This window comes from Mirounga angustirostris, unplaced genomic scaffold, assembly GCF_029215605.1.
Source record: "Mirounga angustirostris isolate CCGP_5_RB_7025 unplaced genomic scaffold, mMirAng1.0.hap1 SCAF_7, whole genome shotgun sequence".
Lineage (NCBI taxonomy): Eukaryota > Metazoa > Chordata > Mammalia > Carnivora > Phocidae > Mirounga > Mirounga angustirostris.
The window spans coordinates 27,223,679-27,247,682 of NW_026991715.1; the positions used below are offsets into that span (position 1 = coordinate 27,223,679).

General features: G+C 38.3%; 1 protein-coding gene across 2 annotated transcripts in view; it reads left to right on the plus strand.

Annotated features, from left to right (window-relative positions):
- RAD50 (RAD50 double strand break repair protein) overlaps positions 1-24,004 on the plus strand; it is an 83,955-nt gene that overhangs the window by 49,080 nt on the left and 10,871 nt on the right. For both annotated transcript variants that reach the window (XM_045892411.3, XM_045892420.3), the window contains 8 exons: positions 1,116-1,305; positions 1,998-2,124; positions 2,537-2,730; positions 4,470-4,580; positions 5,408-5,500; positions 5,575-5,688; positions 11,508-11,635; positions 13,541-13,765. In XM_045892411.3, the coding sequence (XP_045748367.1) occupies positions 1,116-1,305; positions 1,998-2,124; positions 2,537-2,730; positions 4,470-4,580; positions 5,408-5,500; positions 5,575-5,688; positions 11,508-11,635; positions 13,541-13,765 (1,182 nt within the window). The remainder of the gene's footprint in view (positions 1-1,115; positions 1,306-1,997; positions 2,125-2,536; positions 2,731-4,469; positions 4,581-5,407; positions 5,501-5,574; positions 5,689-11,507; positions 11,636-13,540; positions 13,766-24,004) is intronic.

Genomic DNA, 24,004 nt, shown 5'->3' on the forward strand with positions numbered 1-24,004 from the left:
TTTCTCCTTAGGTTCCTGCAGTCTTCAGCTCTTCAGAGTCTTTGTCTTTCATGATCTTGACACTTCTGGTCAGTATAGTCAGTTAATTTATAGAAAATCTCTCAGTTTGGCAAACATCACAGTAATACAGTAGTCCCTCTTATCTGTGCTTTCCGTCTCTACTGTTTCTGGTACCTGAGGTCAACTGTGGTCCAGAAGCAGATGATCCTCCTGACCTGTCATTATGTTAACAGTAGCCCAACTTGAAGTCACAAGGCCTACGTCATTGTCCTCACTTCTTATCACATAGGCGTTTTATCATATAACATTACCTTAAGAGGGAGGGAGGCCTCGTACAGTACAAAAGATATTTTTTAAAATTTTATTTATTTCAGAGAGAGAGAGAGTGTGCACACTTGAATGAGGGTAGGGGCAGAGGGAGAGAATCTCAAGCAGACTCCCCACTGGCACAGACCCTGACTCAGGGTTCGATCCCATGACCCATGAGATCATGACCTGAACCGAAATCACCAGTCGAACACTGCACCAACTAAGCCAGTCAGGTGCCCCTGTACAATAAGATGTTGTGAGAGAGACCATATTCACATAACTTTTATTACAGTATATTGTCATTATTTAATTATTAGTATTGTTAATCTCTGTGCCTAATTTATAAACTCCATCACAGATATGCCTATAGGAAAAAACGGTATATGTAAGGTTTGGTACTATCCATGGTACTATCCATGATTTCAAGCATCCACTGGGTGTCTTGGAATATATCCCCTGGGGATCGGCATAGCAGCGGGGATACTGAATTGGATACTGAAATCGGCAAAAGTTTGAGGAGAAGCAAGATACTGACATAGTCCCAATATATTTCTCCTAAGATCATTATTAATTATAAAGACAAAAATAGTAACTTTATAGTGGATAAAACTGGCTGACACCATGTTAACCAAGTGAGTAAGATTAACATCTCCAGTAATAAAATATAATGACATCATGTGCCCATTGATATGATGCCCTGAGAAGGATACAATCACTTATGATACTTTTGCCAAAAATGCATAACCTCCGTTTCATGATAAGAAAACATTAGAGAGCTTATTTTTAATTGTGTGTTCTCTGTTTAGGCAAAGCATAATTGATTTGAAGGAGAAGGAAATACCAGAATTAAGAAACAAACTGCAGAATGTCAATAGAGACATACAGCGCTTAAAGAATGACATAGAGGAACAGGAAACACTCTTGGGCACAATAATGCCTGAAGAAGACAGTGCTAAAGTCTGCCTGACGGATGTTACAATTATGGAGAGGTTCCAGGTAAGTTTATTATACTTGAAGGCCAAATAAAACTTGTTTCATGGTGGTTTGAATGTGAAATGTGCGAGTGTTAAAAACAAACAGATAGTATACAGGTATGGGTTGAGTTTAGAGTTCCCGGTCCTGAATTGCAGATAATCTGAGGGGAGTACTGCTTAGTTTACGTTTCTGGTTTTGGATTGTTTATTCATAAATACGAGAATTAAGAAATGTCCTGTTTGTTTTCATTTTTAGTTGGTTTCCTTTTGTTTATATATTTAAATTATTAAAATTCATTTTATTCTTTTTTTTTTTTTAAGATTTTATTTATGTATTAGAGAGCTGAGCCACCCAGGCACCCCATTTTATTCTTTTAAACGTTGTTAAAATTAAATCTGAAATCAGTTACAAATTCAGATTTTAAAATAATAGTTTTTAAAGATACTGAATAATGATAATGTAGTAAGTTTGTTAAAGGAAATAATTTTGGGGCGCCTGGGTGGCTCAGTTGGTTGGGCGACTGCCTTCGGCTCAGGTCATGATCCTGGAGTCCCTGGATCGAGTCCCGCATCGGGCTCCCTGCTCGGCGGGGAGTCTGCTTCTCCCTCTGACCCTCCCCCCTCTCATGTGCTCTCTCTCATTCTCTCTCTCTCAAATAAATAAATAAAATCTTTAAAAAAAAAAAAAAGAAATAACTTTGTTTTATTCTTAAGATGGAACTTAAAGATGTTGAAAGAAAAATTGCACAACAAGCAGCTAAACTGCAAGGACTAGATTTGGATAGAACTGTTCAACAAGTAAACCAGGAAAAACAAGAAAAGCAACACAAATTAGATACAGGTAATATAGTCTGTTTCTTCATGTACCCATAAAGACTTCAACATCCCAGCATATGCTTTTTATCATAAATTTTATATCTGTTATGTGGACAAGGAACTGTCTTTCTTCCAGTTCATAGTATATTCACCCTCTTTTCTCAAAGCCTCACTTGTTTCCTTGCTTTGCACAAAAGATTTGGAACGATGGGAGATTTTGAATGATGGATATCTGATGAGCTCTACTTTTTCTTAGTCATAACTACCCTATGGTCCATGAGTGGCCAGGAGGGGTTCTGTAGCACTTTTCTTGCAGTGGGTGGGATCCATGGAAGCTGAGCCTTTGTGAATTCCATAGAGCTATAAAAATGGAAGCTAGCTGTCCGTAGTATTTTCTGTATCCTTACTTTAGTCACTGTGTGAATGTTTTTGTGTAGTTTCCAGTAAGATGGAATTGAATCGTAAGCTTATACAGGACCAGCAGGAACAGATTCAACACCTAAAAAGTACAACAAATGAACTTAAATCAGAGAAACTTCAGATATCTACTAATTTACAACGTCGTCAGCAGCTAGAGGAGCAGACTGTGGAATTATCCACTGAAGTTCAGTCCTTATTCAGAGAGATAAAGGTAAGAAGATTCATACAAAACTGTTTGTTTTGTTTTTTTTTTAATTAAATGGGCTCCGTGCTCAACGTGGGCTTGAGCTCACGACCCTGAGATCATGTGTCTCATGCTCTACTGACTGAGTCAGCCAGGAGCCCCACATACCTGTTTTTTAAATTAGTTCAAATATGTGAAATGCTCTTTATTGGTGTAGTGACTAAAACTATGGTTATTGTGAGAATTAAATAAAAAATAGTATAATTTTTTTTTGTGGTTCCTGTGTTGACCAAACTTGTACTAATAGGTAAAGGGTCTGAGAAGATTTTGGCTGTAATAAGGAAGAATTGGCTGCCTGGTTAATTAGTGAACTTCCTGTTACTGGGGGTGGTCAGGTGTCTGGTTAACTACCTATAAGGAGTCCTGTTTATATGGGATATTGGTCTCACCTGCAGATCTTGTATCCATGGAAGATACTGCCTCTCAGTCTTAGCACTTTTCCTGTTTGATTCCAGGTGTAGTCTCAGAATCCTTCCCACTGTAGTAAGCAGGCTTTGAGTTACTACCTGGAATGGAAACCATTTGGCATCCCTCATCTAGATTAATCACATCTAAGACCAAATCAAATTTTTGAACAGTTTTAGAAATAAAAGTCTTACCTAGCTTTTCATCATTACAAACATTCAGTGAGCACTAAGTATATTACTGAATCTGTCATTAATTACTGTAAATGTTACAGAAGTATTTAGAGTATGATATAAAATAGTAGTATCTTACATTTGTGTAATTTTTTTTACTCTTTATGAAGCCCTTGGACATTAAACAGTTCAGTGTCTCAGTAACCCTGTTGAGGTAGGTGATTTAGTCCCCTTTTTATAAAAAAGAGATTGAGACAGATGCTTCATGTCTTAGCCAAGGTCATGCAGCTAGTAGGAGGCAGGGTTTATTTTCAGGTAGCTCTTCAATGTCTATTACATTTGACTTCCTACCACACCATACCTTTTCTCAATATGAATACAAAAATACATCTACCCTGAAGTAATACTAAGGAATTGTTTCTTCTTTTATGGGTTCGTTAAATAGTCATTATCTTAGCTTGAGTATCATTGTTTTCTACAGTGGTAATCGTGTAATTATGCTATAGAGATGTTATAAGGCTGAACAATGTAGACTCCTGATTAGTAAAATAGTTTGTCACTTCAAAGCCCCTTTCCTTCCAAAATAGGTGTGGACACACCAACATCAATGTACCAATATGTTTTTATACCATAAAATATGTACTACTTAGCCCTTAGCAAACTAAGCTTAGGGACAAAAGTGTCCTGTATCAAAAGTCATATTCCCGTCTGTAAAAGAGAGGCCTGAACTGAACCTCTTCTTTGGTCACACAGAGCTGACGTGTGCCCCTACAAACTCATAAAAACTTATACCTAAAGCCACATGCTCATATAATTGGGGGCACATGGCCTGGATTAGGAACCAAGTTAGTGGTAATGCCATATAGCATAGAGGTTAAGAGAAAGACTCTGGAGTTGGACAAGATTTGGATACCGGATCCTTCATTTACTACTGGCTGTTGTGACCCCAAATAAACTAGTCTGAAATAGGGATGAAAATAATGGTAGGGCTCCTCATAGGGTTGTTGGAAAAAGCAGATGAGTTAATTTTTAAAGCCTGACACATAGAAAGTGCTTTTATTATGACTATAAAATCTGACACCTGAAATAAGATAATGGAATATAAGGCACTATGTTTTGTATTTTTAGGATGCTAAAGAGCAGTTAAGCCCTTTGGAAACAACATTGGAGAAGTTCCAGCAGGAAAAAGAAGAATTAATCAACAAAAAAAATAAAAGCAACAAAATAGCCCAGGATAAAGTAAGATTTCATTTATATTTTTATTATCAAATACATATATTAAACTTAATGTTCAGAGAACCATGTTGGACCCTAGTATTTCATATGAAATTAAAAACATGGTAAGGTAAATAGTATTTGCAGATTTGTGACATATTAGACATTAAAAATTCTTGTTAGAATGAAGATTAATTGCAACGACGTGATGGAACTAGAGGGTATTATGCTAAGCGAAATAAGTCAATCAGAGAAAGACAATTATATGATCTCAATATGTGGGATTTAAGAAACAAGGCAGAGGATTGTAGGGAAAGAGAGGAAAAAATGAAACAAGACGAAACCAGAGAGGGAGACAAACTGTAAGAGACTCTTAATCTCAGGAAACAAAATGAGGGTTGTTGGAGTGGAGGGTCGGAGGGATGGGGTGGGGTGGCTGGGTGATGGACACTCGGGAGGGTATGTGCTATGGTGAGTGCTGTGAACTATGTAAGACTGATGAATCTCAGATCTGTACCCATGAAACAAATAATACGTTATATGTTAACGTAAACAATTGTTTTGTTAAAAAAAGAATAAAGATTAAAATTATTTTGCTTCTTAATCTAAAATAGAAGTTGAGAAGAGAGACTATTTAATCTGGTCCCATAGATGATACAGGGAATTTCTCAGATTATAAAATTTGGTGGTGTTGGAAAGTGGAACCCAAGGCTCCAACTTCCAAGCCACTGTTCCACTGTGCTTGCCTATTAAGTTTTTGTTACCTTGATATGTATTTCCTTGGCTATAAATCTTCTTAAATGCCCTGGTCCCAACCAATGTATAAACATTAGAATTATATTTTCCCACAGATGAATGATATCAAAGAAAAGGTTAAAAATATTCATGGTTATATGAAAGACATTGAGAATTATATTCAAGATGGGAAAGATGACTATAAGAAGGTAATTTAAAATTTAAAATTATTTATTTGTTTATACTTTTATTTCTTGTGCTTAAAGAATATTCTTTTTTGTAGCAAAAAGAAAATGAACTTAATAAAGTAATAGCTCAACTAAGTGAATGCGAGAGACACAAAGAAAATATAAATAAAGAAATGGGAATCATGAGACAAGATATTGATACACAGAAGGTAGGTCTTTTTTGCTAGTGGCTTATGATATCATACCAATAACATTCTTCTGTTTATGTTTTAATTTCTACTTTTGTTTTCAATAGATCCGTTGAGTAGAAATGCACACAGTAGAGAAAAGCAATTCTAATAACATAGCCTTTTCTTCCTTTTTTCCAATTTTATTTTTAATAAAAGACCCATTTGGTAAAAGTATAAACATAAAAGGCTTTATTTATTTATTTAGTTTAGAGAGAGCGTGAGCAGGGTAGAGGGGGAGAGAGAATCTTAAGCAGGCTCCATGTCCAGCATGGAGCCCAGTGCAGGGCTTGAGTTCATGCACCTGAGATTATGACCTGAGCCAAAACCAAGAGTCAGACACTTAACTGACTGAGCCACCCAGGCACCCCAAAGCTAATTTTAAATATAAATATTTAAACAAAAAGAGTTTAAATTAAAATTCTCTCTCCCCTTCTGCCTATTCTCAGCTCACTCCTAGATGTCATTACTGTTAACAGTTTTTTGTTTGTTCTTAAAGAAGTTTCTTACTCATATCAGCAGGTAGATAGATCAATAATATATCTGTGTGTATGTGTATATTTACTTTTATGTGTGAGATCATACTATTCATATTCTGCACCTTGCTTTTTTCACTTAATGCAATTTGATCTTATATATCAAGTCAACTCACAGATCCACCATTTTTTTTAAATAATTTTGTATACTTATATTAAGAGTTCATGACTTTTTTTTTTAAGATTTTATTGATTTATTTGACAGAGAGCACAAGCAGGGGGAGCAGTAGAGGAAGAGGGAGAAGAAGGCTCTCCGCTGAGCAGGGAGCCTGATGCGGGGCTTGATCCCAGGACCCTTGGATCATGACCTGAGCTGAAGGCCGATGCTTAACTGACTGAGCAACCTAGGCATCCCCACCATATTCTTTTTAATGATCACGAAATACTCCGTTTTGTGGGTGTGCCACAAGTTGATCACTTTTTTCTTACTGCAAATGGTGGCAATGAATATCCTACATATATTTCTATTTTTTTCTCACTTTCTTTTCTTTCTTTCTTTTTTTTTTTTTTTTTTTAAAGATTTTATTTATTTATTTGAGACAGAGAGAATGAGATAGAGAGAGCACGAGAGGGAGGAGGGTTAGAGGGAGAAACAGACTCCCCGCCGAGCAGGGAGCCCGATGTGGGGCTCGATCCCGGGACTCCAGGATCATGACCTGAGCCGAAGGCAGTCGCTTAACCGACTGAGCCACCCAGGCGCCCCTTTTCTTTCTTAATGTAAGATAAATTCACACAAAACAAGGATGGAAGTATAATAATCATAAAAGTTGTAAGTAAGATATCTATATATTTCCAGTCATTTTCCCGTTGATTCCTCTATCATTTTCCCTATGAAGGAAATTAATTTCTACCATTATAATTAAAATCACATTGAGAAATTATCTTCATCATTCCTTTACACCATTTCTCTATTCCTGCTGTTATTAACAAAATTTGCTATATGAACACTTTAATCATTTGGTCATAAATGCTGATTTAAAATCTGTTTGAAGATTAGCCATATCAGCTGTCTGCAGGGCCCCTGGCCATAGTGCCAGGTATTTCAAATATATGAATATTAGAAGTAAATTTCTGCCATCTAGGGGTGCCTGGCTGGCTCAGTTGGTGGAGCATGTGGGTCTTGAGCTCAGGATTGTGAGTTCAAGCCCCATGATGGGTGTAGAGATTATTTACGAATAAAAAAATCTTTTTTTTTTTTTAAGATTTTTATTTATTTATTTTAACATTTATTTGAGAAGAGAGAGAGTGCACATGAGTGGGAGGGGCAGAGGGAGAGAAGATCTCAAGCAGACTCCACAATGAGCGTGGAGCCCACTGCAGGGCTCAATCTCACGACCCTGAGGTCACGCTTGACCTGAGCCGAAATCATGAGTCAGACATTTAACCGACTGTGCCACCCAGGCACCCCAAGTTCTTTTTTTTTTTTTTTAAGTTGTCTTTAACAAACCTCATGGGGCTTTTTCTTTTCTTTTTCTTCTTCCCCCCCCCCCCCACAGTGTGTTTCAGCATCTTTTTTTTATCTTCCCTTACTGAGGGTCTTCAGCAGGTTGTGTGATTGAAGCCTAAAATAAATGTTGGAGTGTTTTGGGGAGCAGAGGTTAGCTAGAGGTACCCATCAGAATCACCTGGGTTTACCACTCCTAGGTATACAACCAAGAAAATTTTAAACATGTTCACATAAAAACTTGTACAAGAGTATTCATAGCAGCATTATTCACATTAGTTAAAATATGGAAACAACCCATATGGTTATCAACTGATGAATGGATCAGTGTGGTATATCCATTATGTATTAGGTTCTCCAGAGCAACAGAACCCAACAGGATATATACACATACACAAATTTATATAAAGAAGTTTATTATAAGGAATTGGCTCACATGATTATGGAGGCTGAGCACTCCCGGGATCTGTAGTTGGCAAGATGGAGACTCAGGGGATCTGATGGTGTAGTTCTAGTCTGAGTTTCAAGGTCTGAGAACTAGGAGACCGAGGTTTCAGTTCAAGTCCAAAGGCAGGAAAAGACGACTGTTCAGCTCCTACATTCAGGCAGGAGCAGTTACCTTTTACTCAGTGTTTTTCTATTCGGGTTGCCGTCAGTTGTTTTATGAGGCTCACCTACATTAGGGAGGGCAGCCTGTTTTAGTCATTCTCCCAAATCAGATGTTAATTTTATTCAGAAATACCCTCCAGGACACACACAGAATAATGTTCAACCAAATGTCTGGGCACACTGTGGCCCATCTGAGTTGACGTGTAACATTAACCATCACATCGTAAAAGGGAATATTATTATACAGCCATGAAAAGGAATGAAATAGTAATATATACTACAACATGGCTAAACCTTGAAAACATGCTACGTGATGAAAGAATCCAATCACAAATGACCACATACTGTATGATTCGATTTATATGAAATGTGAATATCCAAAGGGACAAAAAGCAAATTAGTGTTGCCAGGGGTTAAGGGAAGGAGAGAGAAAGGGAATAGATTGACTGCTAATGTGTACTTGGTTTGTTTTGGGGGTGTTAAATGTTCTGGGATCAGTGGTGATGGTTGCACAACCTGTGAATATACTAACCTCTGAATTACACACTTTAAAATGGTGAACTTTATGGTATATGAATTACTTCTCAATTAAAATCACCTGGGCTATTAAAAATATACATGTTTATGTCTCCATTACAGGCCAATAAGTCAGAATCTCTGGGGCAAGGGCAGAAGCAACTATGCCTTGTTAAAGTTCCCCAGGGGTTCTGATGTAACAGTCACTGAGCCAGAGCATTGCAGAACTTTCAGGCCATCCTCTGTAATTAATGGCATTTTTCCCAGCTAGACTTCGTAGATCTTGAACTGCAGTCAATTCAGTGTGCTACTCCATCACAGTTACCTAGAATGCAGCTAATTTTTAGGTTTGCTTTAGGTACCCCACTGTGTACGTTAACTGTCATCTGAGCTAAATATTTTGAGCCTAACAGTACCTTCTTTACATGCTTGAGCTCTACTAAATTTAGTCCACAGAAAAGAAATTTGGAAGTTAAATAATCTCCTTCATTTTTTAGATGAAAGGAACTGGAGGTGACCTGCCTTGCCTGAGGTCACAAAAGTAGTGAGTAACAGAAGTAGAACTTGACGTAACATTGCCAGATTGCTAGTATTACATACAGAAAAACAATTCTGTTGTATTTTAATTGTATCTGGCTTTCTTTCTTCTTTCTCTGAACTTTGTATTTTGTAGACTATAATTGGAATTCTCACTGCTTAAAATACAAGGACAGATTTGATCCAAAAAGCATTTCACTATCAATTACTGAGCTAGGCACTGTGTTGATTACTTTACACACAGGCTCACTCATTTAATCTTCACATCAGCATTATATGACAGGTGGTATTATCATCACCATTTATACAAGTAAACAGGCTCAGAATTTAAGCTAATTTGCCCAAAGTCATCAAATTTGAAAGTTGTAATGCTGGGCACCTGGGTGGCTCAGTCGGTTAAGCGACTGCCTTCGGCTCAGGTCATGATCCTGGAGTCCCGGGATCGAGTCCCGCATCGGGCTCCCTGCTCGGCAGGGAGCCTGCTTCTCCCTCTGACCCTCCCCCCTCTCATGTGCTCTCTCTCTCTCATTCTCTCTCTCAAATAAATAAATAAAATCTTAAAAAAAAAAAAAAATGTTGTAATGCTGAGATTTAAGCCTAAGTGTACCTAACTTAAAACCCTGTGCTGTTTAACTACTGTGCTGTGTACTGTCTTTCAAAATTATCGTTAAGAGCAACTAGAAGCTGACCAAAAAAAAAAAGAAAGAAAGAAATGCCTAGTTTCTGTGCCTAATAAGGAAGAAGCCCAAGTGGGGTCTCCTAGGGAAGACTTTTTGAGAGTGACAACAGCTGCAGTGATACATTAGGTTGCCTGGCAACAAAAGGACATTTACAACCATACCATTTCCGTTACTTTTAACTGCTTATAGGAATGCCCTTTGATAGATGTGTTGTATGTATTTGTACTACTATTTGCAGGAAAACTGAAAGTGACCTTAATGACAGCTTAAAAACAAAAACAAAAACACCTCAAAATGGTGATGCATAGATGGGCAAGATTAAGCGTGTGACAGAAGTGCTTGGCTTCCCTTCTTCTGACCCACCTCCCAAATCCTTACTCCTTAGTAAGTCCTGTGCCGTTTCTGTTGGCAGCAAGATTCTGCCAAAGGTCTTCCCCTCCCTCCCACTTCCATAACACTGGGTTTATTTCAGTTGGAAGGGTTATTACAGGAGGGTCCTAGCCTCCTCTTTGAGAAGTCTGGACTCTGAACTTGGGAAGAGTTTTCTGTATTCAGACTTTTATGAGCCAAATCTATTTCTGCGGGTAATTATTTTTTCTACATTCCGAAGAGTCAGCTTATAAACTGTTTCCTATTTGGTTCTTGACAACATAGTTCATAATCACCAGGAAGGTTACTGAAATAATTCTGTTGGTGTTGGTGCTGCTGCGTGATTGGGTCTCTTTTAAGGACAGACCTACTCAGAACCAGTCAACTTCTTATATTTTCAGTTCAGTTCAATGCCCAGGGAAAGTGTCATCAGGTATGTAGATAGTACTATCTTTGTGAAACTTCTGCCTTGTGACTATCATTTGTCAACTTGTCAACTTGAAGGTAAAGATCTTATCTAACATACCTAACAGTATCTCAGCCTTGGCAAATGTTAAGAGATAAATACAGGGGTGCCTGGGTGGCTCAGTCGTTAAGCGTCTGCCTTCAGCTCAGGTCATGATCCCAGGGTCCTGGGATCGGGCCCCGCATCGGCCTCCCTGCTCTGCGGGAAGCCTGCTTCTCCCTCTCCCACTCCCCCTGCTTGTGTTCCCTCTCTCGCTGTGTCTCTCTCTGTCAAATAAATAAATAAAATCTTAAAAAAAAAAAGATAAATACAACTAGGAAAAAAAAGTGAGTTGAGACTTTGATAGTCTGTTGCTCTCTTGTGACCTTTTACGTAAGGTAAGCTTTATTGTGGGGTTCCTATGCAAGATGATCCCAATGGGGTATAGCCTTTAGTTATATTCTTTTATTTCATCATTTAAATATCTGTTTTGTGCATTTATGGGCTGTCCAGATTATTCCAAGCCTCACCCTGGCTTCTCCCTCTTTTGAGTTTAACCTGATTCTAAGTGAAGGCAGAATCAGTACTACCTTTCAGCAATTGTGTATTATGAATCACATGTTGGTAACTTGATTATTTTTGTTAACCAATTTAATATTATTTAGATACAAGAGAGATGGCTACAGGATAACCTTACTTTAAGAAAAAGAAATGAGGAACTAAAAGAAGTTGAAGAAGAAAGAAAACAGCATTTGAAGGAAATGGGTCAAATGCAGGTTTTACAAATGAAGAAGTATGTTTTTAAAAGCAGTCTTTAGTTTAAATAAAGTCTTTTTATTGAATTGTGAAGAATATTCAATACGTATTTTTAAAAAAGAATCTTAGCATAAATGTCCCGTGAGACTTACAGGAAGGTGGACAGAGTTTTTATTCAACCATATGTCATGCTTTACGAATTGAATTACTGAAGAAGTGATAGAGAATTTGTAGTCCTACTGCATTGATGGGCAGGATTAAATATGCAAAGTCCCAGATTTCTGCTAACCTGCTTCACAAGATAATGGTATCAAGCATAAAGAGCACATATGGCCTGTGGACCAAGCCTGTGTCCCAGCTCATACAATCTCTAATACTGCCAGTGGACTTATTGCCAAAGTGATCTGTCATTGGAGACCCATTGTAGATGGTCCCAGTCGTAATTGCAGGCCAACCAGAGCTGCTTTTTTTTTTTTTTTTTTTTTTTTGGTAGGTTAGTCTGTTGCTTCTTTCATCTAGTTTTCTTGATACTTACTTTAGTTGCTACCTTTCTGCTAGAGCAGAAATGATTTTGTTCTTGCCTTGTGTGCCTTAGAGTTGCCTTAGGAATTCTCTAAGGAACTGGTCAATGCTAAGGCACTAGACTGGTATAAAAGGCTGTACTAGCCAAATAGATTTTTGAATCACCGTAGCTAAATATAGGCCATTCGTTCAGCCACTTCTTACAGATTTTTCATTTGTTTTCTTGACTTTAAATCTGAATCAAAGAATACCTAAGTTTTTTTAAAAGATGTTGTAATGAAATTTTAATTTACTTTATAAAACCTAACAAATGGTTTAATCTTATGTTACTGTAAGTACTCTTGGTTTAGCTGTTTTAAAATATCTTTCATATATTGAAGAAATCAGACTTTATAACTGAAAGAGCTTTTCATCTTCAGTCTCATTTCTAAAGCATTAGGACATTGAGATCCAGAAAAAAATCCACAGGAAGTTACGACAAAAGCCTGAAATGTGACCTGGATATCCTAGCTGCCAAGCCTCAGCTCTTTAACATTGTAATGTTAGTGCTCTCAGTGGGAAGTTGAAAGAGTGAAGCTTTTAGAAGATACAATTGAAACAACTTATTCTTTGCTACTGAAGACCAAAACCAGATATTTTTAAATTTCTTCTATGTTTGGTACATTACAATGATTTTTTATATTCATTCAGACTACTAAGTACAACTCCTCTTTTCCAAATCTGTCTTCAACTAGAATGCAACAGAAATGTCAGCAAAACAGATAATAAGGCCAGTTCTGTATGGATATCCATAAACTGCGGAGCATTGCTTAATAAGAGGGTGCTTAATAAGTAATTGTTAAGTGAATAAGATTCTTAAAGCACACAAATCTGTATTATCTCCCTAGTTACCAGAAAAGTTTGTGTATTTTACTTTTTTTGGTCATTATTATGCTTATACTTGTGCAAGTGAAATTTTGTTTTCGTAGAGTACAAACCTTTACTAAGTATTAACACAGAAACTAGTAGTTTGAGATGAAATTGTATTTTGTCTTTGATGTATTGTGAACAGAATGATGACACCTATTACTCAGTAACTTCTCAACGTTGGTAATTGTGCATTCTCAGTTCACAATCAGAATTTTGTGAATTTGTAATTTAATCACCAAGAGTACTTTTTTTAGGTTAGTGTCTAAAAGTGAGGACCACCTTGCTCAGTGTTCATGTGTTATGAGAGTTCCTTGTTCAGCACACAGAAATCAGCTGTTCACAAATCTGGATGCTTCAGAGATTTGGGAAGCAAGAAATTTTTCTTTCGTACTAAAGCCTTAAATAAAAAGCAAGGAGAGACTTACTGTATATCTAGAGAGATCTGGGCTTTTCCACTTCAGGCTGCTAAAAGCTAAAAATGGTCCTTAATTGTCATGTTTACCTTTTATAGTGAACATCAGAAGTTGGAAGAAAAAATAGACAGTATAAAAAGAAATCACAGTTTGGCAATAGGGCGACAGAAAGGCTATGAGGAAGAAATTATTCATTTTAAGAGAGAACTTCGAGAACCTCAATTTCGGGATGCGGAGGAAAAGTACAGGGAAATGATGATTGTTATGAGAACAACAGAGCTTGTGAACAAGGATCTGGACATTTATTATAAGACCCTTGATCAGTAAGTATTGGACTGGGGATTTGGTTCCCACTGCAGTCAGTATCAACTAGCATATTTTAGTCATGTTTTCCTCTTTTTTCTTTTTTAGTTTTTAAATATAGTTAATATATATCAAAGAATGGGAAAATATGTGGTGTGTATATACACACACATGCATGCTTACTTAAGTTATGAAGTTAAGTTTTACAGCATATTCATCTTAAGGAGTACTCTGGATACCACCCTGCATAGCCATTCCAAGAACTCTTCATTGTCACTAACTGGGATCCACTTAGATGCTCCTCCTTCTCATCTCAGCCTTCTGTCATCCCCTACTCCCTATAACTACTGACACAGATTTTTGCTTTCTGTGCTTTGGGGAAAAAAAAAAAGAAAAATCATATGTAGGGTTCTATTTTATTTTTTGAGCTTTTAAAAACAGTATTCTGTGTACTCTTCTAGGAATTGCCTTTTTTGTTTTGTTTTTACATACTCATGTTGCTTAGAGCTATAGTTCATTCATTTTCACTGATGTACAGAATTCTGTCATGGGAATATACCATACTGTATGGTATATGGTCTTTACTAATCAACCTTTGCTCCTAGGAACATTCTTGTGAGGTCTTCTGGAGCAAAGGTGTAAGAGATTCTCTAGGGTATATGTACACGTAAAACTTTTTGCACTCAGTTTTACAAAATAATGTAAAATTGTCTTCCAAGATAGTTTTACTAATCTGCAGTGCTAGCAAAATATAAGGGTTTTCTCTGATGCATCCTCTGACACTGATTTTGTCAGTTTCTTAATTTTGTGAATCTGGTGGGTGTACAGTGGTAAACCATTGTGGTCTTCATCGGCGATGCCCTGATTTCTAATGATGCTAAACATCTTTTCATATTTAATTTTGTTTTTCCTCTTTGAAGCATTTGTGTCTTTCACCCATTTTTAATGTCTTATTGGTGGTGGTACTGATCTGCCTGTGTTCTTTATCTCTTCTGCATCTTAATTCTTTTTCAGTTACATGTATTATAAATATCTTAAGTATTTTATGGTTAGCTTTCCACTGTCTTACTACAGTGCCTTTTAATGAACAGATTTGATTTTAAGGTGGTTGAATTTACAAATCTTGTCTATTTAGCTTTTTGTGTCTTAAGAAATCCTGTCCTACTGCTATTTTTTCTTCTAAAAGTTTTAGTTTTGCTTTTTACATTTAAGTACATTTAAGTATTTAATTCTAAATTGAATTTTGTATACATTGTGAGGTGGGAATCCAGTTTCATTTTTCCCTTGATAACCAGCCATCCTGGCTCTAATTATTGAGTAGCTAATCCTTTTCTTAACGATCTGCAGTGTCATTTCCATTATATATCAGAATTCCCTATGTGTACAAGTCGGTTCTGGGTTTTCTGTTCTGTGCCACTAGTCACTTTGTCTAACTCTTTGCCATTACTGAGACTGCCTTAATTACTACAACCTTATGATATGTTCAACAAATAGCAGAGTTTTTTAAAATTGTCCTTTTAATTCATTTTAAGTGATGACTTAATATAGTTGTATTTAGTTCTGTCCCCTTTTTTTTCAACTTACACCTGGCTTCTCTGGAATTGATTTATTGTTGTTTATTCCTCCTTTTCCCCTTCTTTAGGTTATAAATGATACAGTCTCCTTTAGTTATTTGGGTATTTACTTTTTTTGTTGTAGTTGTTAAGAGAGAGAGAGAGGAAGGGAGGGGTGGGAAGAGGAAGAGAGAGAGAATCTCAAGCAGGCTCCATACCAGGCACAGAGCCAGACATGGGGCTCAATCTCACAACCCTGAGACCATGACCGGAGCTGAAATCAAGAGTTGGCCACTTAACCAACTGAGCCACTCAGGTACCCCCTGCCCACCCCGCCGCCCGCCCCCCCGCTTTAAATTTTTAATATGTGTATTTGATTATTTGACTTAAAATCAAATGTGTGGGTTCTCAAAGAGGTCCTGGAGCAGCATTATCAGCACCACCTTGTAACTTGTTAGAAATGCAAATTCTCAGCCTCTACTCCAGACAGATCAGAAATGTTGGGGGACAAGGCCCAACAGGCAGTGTTTTAACAACACTTCTTGGTGATTCTAGTGCACATCAGAGTTTTAAAACCATGGCTCTACTGTGAATTGTTTTGATCTTCTTCCTGAATACAACTGATCTTGTCTGCTGTGTTTCTATTGTCTAGTATTTTAGTTTCGCAGTGTTTTTATTTTTTATTTTTTTTAAGATTTTATTTATTTGACAGACACAGCGAGAGAGGGAACACAAGCAGGAGGAGTAGGAGAGAGAGAAGCAGGCTTCCCGCTGAGCAGGGAGCCCGATGCGGGGCTCGATCCCAGGACCCCAAGATCATGACCTGAGCCAAAGGCAGACGCTTAACGACACAGCCACCCAGGTGCCCCTCGCAGTGTTTTTATATCATCCCAAATTAGTAATAATCACTACAGTGGTTTCATCCTCAGTGCTTATTTGGATAAACCCTCGTGTTTACCAATTTTTTAAAAATCCTCTTTAAAATCTTTAAAAAAAAAAACGTTCTTTGAGACTAAATTTTTCAAGGGTGGGAGCTGTACAGACGGGATGTTAATACTGATTGAATTCTTGGGCGCCTGGGTGGCTCAGTTGGTTAAGCGACTGCCTTCGGCTCAGGTCATGATCCTGAAGTCCCAGGATCGAGTCCCGCATCGGGCTGCCTGCTCAGCAGGGAGTCTGCTTCTCCCTCTCCCGCTCCCCCCTCTTGTGCTCTCTTTCTCGCTCTCTCTCACTCTCTCTCTCAAATAAATAAATAAAATCTTTAAAAAAAAAAATATTGATTGAATTCTTACTGTTTGTTAGCTATAATCTAATTGAATTATTGCATCTACCCTGTAAAGGCCAAGTATTTATCAAAAAGATTAAGAAGACTGTCCAGGATTACCCAGTGAAAATTAACTTTGGTGATGGGGGTAATTGAGGGGCCACTTTAAGCCCTTTCAAAGGCAGGATCTTCTCTGAGAATGTGGCATTTGAGCTGGGACCTGATTGATGAGAGGGAGCAACATACACACAGAAAGCAGAGACGCAAGCCTTCCAGGTGGAGAGACCAGCTGATGCATAGGCCCCAAGACCAGTTCGAACAGGAGGGGTTGAAGGATTAAGAAAGGAAGCATGGCTAGAATATAGTAAGCAGGGGAATGAGGTCAGAGATAGATGGTTCCAGAGTGTGTGGTGCCCTTGTAGCCTTGGTAAATAGTTCGATAATTATTCTCTGTATGATAGGAAGTCCCTGGAGGATTTGAAGCAGGGAAGTCATATAATCTGATTCATAGTTTGAAGAATGTTTGGAGAATGGATCGTAGAGGGGCAAGAATAGAAACAAGGAGACCAGTGAGGAGACTGTTGTCATAATCCAAGAAATGGTGGTGGACTGGACTAGGGAGGTAGCAGTGGAAATGAAGAGAAGTGGATGGACTCAAGATTTGTTTTGGATATAGAGTTGACTGGCCTTGCTTCTGAATTGAACGTAGCGGAGGAAAAGGGAAGAACAGAATCAGAGATTGCTCCTACATATTTTGACTTGAGGAATAAGATGTTGGGGGAGCAAAGTGCCATTCCCTGAAATGGCAGGATTGGGGAGGGGAAAATCTAGAGTTTTGTTTTAGACAGTTTAAGTGTAAGGCACCTGTAGGCACTTAAAGCAGTTGGATGTGTAATCTAGAATTGAGGAGTAAGGTATAAATTTGGGAATCATCAGCATATATGTAGTATTTAAAACCACAGAGTGAGATTACATGAGACAACTGTAGATAGAGAAGGGAAGGGTCCCAAGACTCAAGAGATTTACAAATCTAATGAAATAGCTGATGAAGTAGGAGAAACATGTAAAAGGTACAGTATCTTGAAAACCGAGTGAAGAAAGTTATTTCAAGAATCTAGTGTTACTGAGAGGTCAGATGAGATGAGGACTCAGAAGTGATCCTTGAATTTGACAGATGGAGGTGTTAATGATTTTGAGGAGCAATCTCAGTGGCTTGAACTGAAGCTTTGGAGTTGGATGAGGAGAGAATGGGGTAAGAAGTGGAGACAGTGAGTAGAGATAATTCTTAACAAGTTCTGTGAAGGGGAGCTGAAAAGTGGGGTGATAGGCAGAGGGACTGTGGGGCCAAGGTAGGTTTTGCTTGATGCTTCTTTTAAATTTTACTTGTATGTCTTCTGCTACAACGTAACTCCTCCTCATAGTACATTGACCTGCAGACTTGGGGTTTCATATGTGTTAACTGAATAGGAAACTATACCTAGGAGCCCTCCAGCTATCCCTGCATACCCCAGGACGCCTTGACAGCAGGAAGGAAAGGGATTCCCTCTATCAGGCACATGTTCATTCAGAAATCCCTGTTAGTGTTTTCTTGTCAGGCTATGGGAAGACAGGAATATCATATCCTGTCCCTACTGCAGACTGCTAATGGTCCAATAGGGGAGCCCATGGTAGGTACTCCACAGTCTGTATTTGATGTATTTGACCTTGGCCTTGGATAATGAACAGAGGGCACTTCAGTAGAGAAAAAGTACCTCGGTGCCAGAGCCATCACACTGAGCAGAGTGAGGGTGTGTGAGGGGGCTTGATGGGGCCGGTCAGGAGGAGTTTGTTGGGGGCGGGGAGGTGCAGAGGTGCTTTCCAGCAATTTAGGCTTGCCTTAAGGAACAAAGCCAGGCTGTTTACCGAGTTCTGTTATCTGGTAATCAGATGGATTCTTCTAAATGAGAAGAAAAGAAGTGGTACAGATTTCCCCAAAATTGAGTCTTTGGGGGCTTTGCTGGCAAATGGTGGCCTTATTAAGGTTCATATTGTGAGCCTTAAATTTGCCTTCTCACCTAGAAGAAAGGTCCAAAATTTCCCTCATTGTTTCACCTCTTAGAATGAAGCATGTAATCAGTGTAATTGTTGCATTCAGCTGTCTATTTAGGGTAACACAGGAAATTAGCAGTGCATTTTCAAGAAAAGCCGATTACCATCTGTTATTAGTAATCATCTAAAAACATCACTGATTATAAGCTTGCCAGTGGTCAGAGACACTCATACTAGATGAGAAGGGAAGAAAACTGTACCTTTTAGAATATATTGCCCCTTACCCCTTTAAAAAGAAGGCATCAATTAAAATGATTTTTTTTTAAGATTTTATTTATTTGAGAGAAAGAGCGGGGGTGGGGGGAAGGGCAGAGGGAGAAGCAGACTCCCCACTGAGCAGGGAGCCCGATGTGGGGCTCGACCCCAGGATCATGATGACCTGAGCTGAAGGCAGACACTTAACCGACTGAGCCACCCAGTGCCCTGTGATTTTTGGAATATATCATTCAGAGTACAGTGTTCTGTCCTGTGCCCCAAGTTTTCCACTGTCATTTTCCCCCAAATACAGAATGTTGCATGTTAAGTCACACTTATGAAACTCCGTGAAAACACGTAACTTTCATTGTTTTACAGCCAAGGCAGCCAGCTCTGTGAGTCTGTTCAGAGCCTGGCTCCTTGTGCTTGAGGAGAGCTTAGGGATGAGGGCTTGATTCAGGGCTCACCTCACAGCCACCATTCTTGCCCTCACAGTGAATACAGTACAGTTCCACATCAGCAACCTCACTAGCATCAAGCAAAACCAAAAGATAGCTGGTTTCTCATTTCTCACTCACTGCAGATTTCTTTAACCAAATACTTATCTTTCAACAGTAGTTGAACCACTGCCTGAATTTTAAAAGCTGGTATTTGAGAGTGTGGCTAAAGGAAATTAGTTCAATAGTTTTAAGTTTAACAGGAAATGAGTTTAATAGTCTTTAAGGGTTTCATCTAGAAAAAGAGGTCATTTTTTCTTTTAAATGTACAACTTCAGTTTGGTAAATAACAGATTTTGAGTTTTGCTAAGTAGTGAAAGTCCCTGTTAGTTTGGGACATGATACTCAGTAGAACATGACACTCATCATTCCCTTGTAGAAGAGTGCTTCCACTGACCGAAATATAGGGAGACAGGAAGTTGTCACTGTGGTAAGTACCAGAGCAATAGGAAAGAGTATCCAGTGTGATCACAAATAGCAGTGGTCATAGCCAGTTTTTTTTAGCAATTTATATATCTCAAAATTTGGTACACCTTTAAATACAAGGATGAGGATAATGTTGGAAAATGTCTTTTGCAAGTATAATCTTTCTTGCTTTTTTCCAACGTGGTAAATTTTCACTAAGTTAGTAGTTTTTATCGTAATTCTGAACTAATTTTTTTTATTAATAAGACTCATGTATTTGGCCCTTTTACTTAATGTTTTATGCAGTGAACTAGCTGAGACCAGGGGGGAGATCCACTTCCACTTGCTATTTTATGTGCTCCTCGGATTTTGAGTATCACTTCAAATTTTGCAGAATGGTAGTTTTCTATCTCAGGATCTTGAGCCATGGTTATGGTTTAAATAATGAAGGAGGTAAGAACTGGAAAGGTCTTTTCCTGACAGGTAAGGTTTTGGTCTGTTTAGGTGACATTTTTCCAACCCTTAAGATACCTGCTTTCTGGAATGACTCCTTTTCAGGTGTTCAGTTCTCTGCTAATGGCTGGGTCCCAAAATTATTTAAAAAATGGACTCAGAGAAGCAACAAAAACCCTGAGCTACTGTCCTGGGGAGGCCTAATAAGCTACATTTGTGACATCAAGTTGGAACCCATGTATACTTAAGAAGACAGTAACTCAGGTCCAAGAGTGGGGGGCAAGTGTGGGAGGTAGTTAGACAACTTAGAACAAAATAAAAAATTATCTCATTGCTTGGGCAGAAGCCGTGGTGCAAAGAGGTGCTGAAGGACAGTCCAGTCAGCCTGGCATATAAAGGATGAGGGACATGGATGGAAACAGCTCACGTGCTCTGCTGGCGCAGATCTCTCTCTTTCTCTCTCTCTTTTTAAATACACTATTTTAGAGCAGTTTTGGGTCTATAGAAAACTGAGCAGAAAGTACAGAGATTTGCCATATCCCCTCCCCCTCTCCACCAATCTCTTGTGCCACAACCGTAGCCTCCCCCCCCAGCCCCCCGTTACCATCCCTCAGCAGATCACCCCAAATCTGTAGTTTACATTTGGTTCACTCTTGGTGTTGTACATTCTGTGGGTTTGGATAATGTGTTAAGCCCTTGTCGTGTGTGAGGATCACATTTTAAGACTTTGATAGAGCATCAAAATATAAATACCACTAAAGCCATCATTTGTCCTCTTAAAATGAGACTGATTATTACTGAAATTTTTAAGGAACTCTTTCCACATGCAAAAGAGTATTTAAATATAAGACTGAATAACTTATAAACCACTACTGTCTTCGACCTTGGACCTTTTCACTTTCTTCTGGGAGTCACTTTTCACAAAACCTACTACTTCACGGGAGTGAGGATAAACGTAACTGAGTGACATACACACTCCAGGCACACGGTGGGGCTGGTGCAACTACTCAGATGACCACTTACCCGCAACAGTTTCCAGTCAGTGAAATACATATCTCTGAGCAGAATGATAGTTTACTACAGGTCAAGAATTTTCAAGGTCATTCTTAAATATTCATTACCTGTAAAGTCCAGGGGCTACAGGGTGTGTTGTGAAGTTAATCTTCGGGCCTGTGTTAGTCAGCTCCCACAGGGTTCTGCACTGTACTGTCCCTTCCCACCCATTACACTTCTACCAGGCTTTATTTTCCTAAAGGCGGTGGTCCCTATTCACTTCTTTTTTTTTTTTAAGATTTTATTTACTTATTTGACAGACGAGGAGAGAGGGAACAGAAGCAGGGGGAGAGGGAGAGGGAGAAGCAGGCTTCCCGCTGAGCAGGGAGCCCGATGCGGGGCTTGATCCCAGGACCCTGGGATCACGACCTGAGCCGAAGGCAGACGCTTAACCGACTGAGCCACCCAGGCGCCCCCTATTCACTTCTGATATGAAGAAATACTCTCCACATCTGGTCTTCCCCATTTTGTCTCTCACTATTCAGTGTGTTCTACCCAAACAGAACCATTTTGTTCCCTTAAGACGCCTCACAGTTTCCTGTGATCCTGCTCCTCTGTGGGACGTTACCTTGTTGAAGCCCTTCCCGAATGATGTAATTTTTCCTTCCTTTACGCTCCATGGTGTTTGTACCACTTAGCCTTGTATTGCAGGTATTTATGCTGCCCTGTTGTCCATTACTGTGTACACTACACAGCTCGGTTCATATTAGACTTCAGTTCATTTCCATGACAATGACTAGAATTTATTGCGCACTTAAATATTATTACAGTGATGACACTGTCATTTCCCTAACCATGCTTTTTGCATGTTATGTACACACAAATAGGTCTTTGTTTTGTGTGGATAGTATCACACTGTAGGTATTTTTCTGTTTTGTCCCTGAACATGTGATGAAAATCTTTTATATATATGTAGGTATGTCATTATTTTTAATGGCTACATAATACTCTGTGAAATGGATGTTACCTGCTTGATTTAACCACCAGTGGACTTTTAGGAAGTTTTTAAATGTTTGATACTATAGCTAATGCTACAGCATAAGTCTTTGCGCACATGGGCAGATAGACCAGAAAGATAGCTTCTAAGAAACAGAGTTACTGGGACAGAGGGTATGTGCATCTTCAACTTGTTAGTGCCAAAATGCCTTCCCAAAACACAGAATTTGTGTTTCCACCAGTAGTGTGTGAAAGTACCCATTTCTCCATGACTGCATTTCATATTATCAACCTTTTTAATTTTTGCCAGTCTGTTGCACAAAAAATGTTCCCACTTGAATTTACATTTCCTTGTTTACTAGTGAGGTTAAACGTCGTTTCATATGTTGGCTATTTGTATTTCTTCTCTGAGAATTGTTGTTCATATCTCTTTACCAGCTTTTCTATTAGGTTATCTTTTTCTTAGTGAGTTGTACCACTTTTTTTTTTAATAGATTTAATAGATTTTCGATGTAATCCTTTTCTCATACATTGCAAGTAGTTATTCCCAGTTATTCCCATTTGACCTTTAACTTTATGGTACTTTTAGTGACTTAATCTTTAGGTAGGCAAATCGTTAAGCCTTCTTCTTTATGGCTTCTCCCTTAGAAAGGCTTTCCAGTCCTAAGATTATAAAACTGATAGTTTTATTTATTTATTTATTTATTTATAATTATTAATAATTTATTCTTATAGTTTTATTTAACTTTTAATCCTTTAATTCATTTGGATTTTGAGGTTTAATAAAGATGGTGATGTATGGGGCACCTGGGTGGCTCAGTTGGTTGAGTGTCCGACTCTTGATTTCAGCTCAGGTCATAATGTCAGGGTCATGAGATCAAGCCCCATGTTGGGCTCCATGCTCAGCCTGGAGTCTGCTCAAGTTTCTCTCCCTCTGCCCCTCCCCCTACTGGGTGTGTGTGTGCGTGCGTGTGTTCACTCTTTCGCTTGCTCTCTCTGAGTCTTTAAAAAAATAAAAAGTAAAAATAGAGATGTAATCTTTCCCTCTTCCCAAACTATTGAAACTTTTCCCACTGGTGGGAAATACCAGGTATAGACTAAAAGTTCTCTATTTTGGGGGGGGGGTTTATTTCATCTTGATTCCTGTCCCAGTACTTTGATTTATTCTTTTATCTGATACTAACTTTAGGGTTACCTTGTGGATGTCAATTTTTTTTTTTTTAATCTTACTGGAAGTTCTATTTGGATTGCATTTAATTTAATGGATTACTTGGGGAGAATGGACCTCTTTGCAATATTAAATCTCCCATTTTACACTCAACAGTAAGTTTCTCCTACTTAATCAGTTCTTTTTGTTCTGTGGTAAGGGTTGTTCTTTTGTAAGGTTTTATAGCTTTTATAGCTTTTCCCTCTAGATCCTATACCATTTTGTTAAGATTTCTTCCTAGGTATTTCATAATTTTTATTACCACTGTGAATAGGATCTTCTTTTCTATTAGGTTTCCTATTGGATTTTGTTTACTACGTAATATTAATTTTTTTATGTTTATATCTGACCACCTTATTAGTCTTAATAATTTTTCAGTTGATTTCTTAGATTTTCTGAGTGCACAATTATATCATCTGCAGAAACAATAAGTTGTTTTCCCCTCATTTTTCTTGTCTTACTGAATTTTTAGGGATTTCTAGGACATTATTGTAGAGTAGCCATAAGAAGGGGCATCTTTCTCTTGTTCTTTAGAAGTACTCCTTTCTATTTTAACATTAAATTTGATGCTTGCTGTGGATTTCTGATAGTCATTTTGTCAAGTTAAA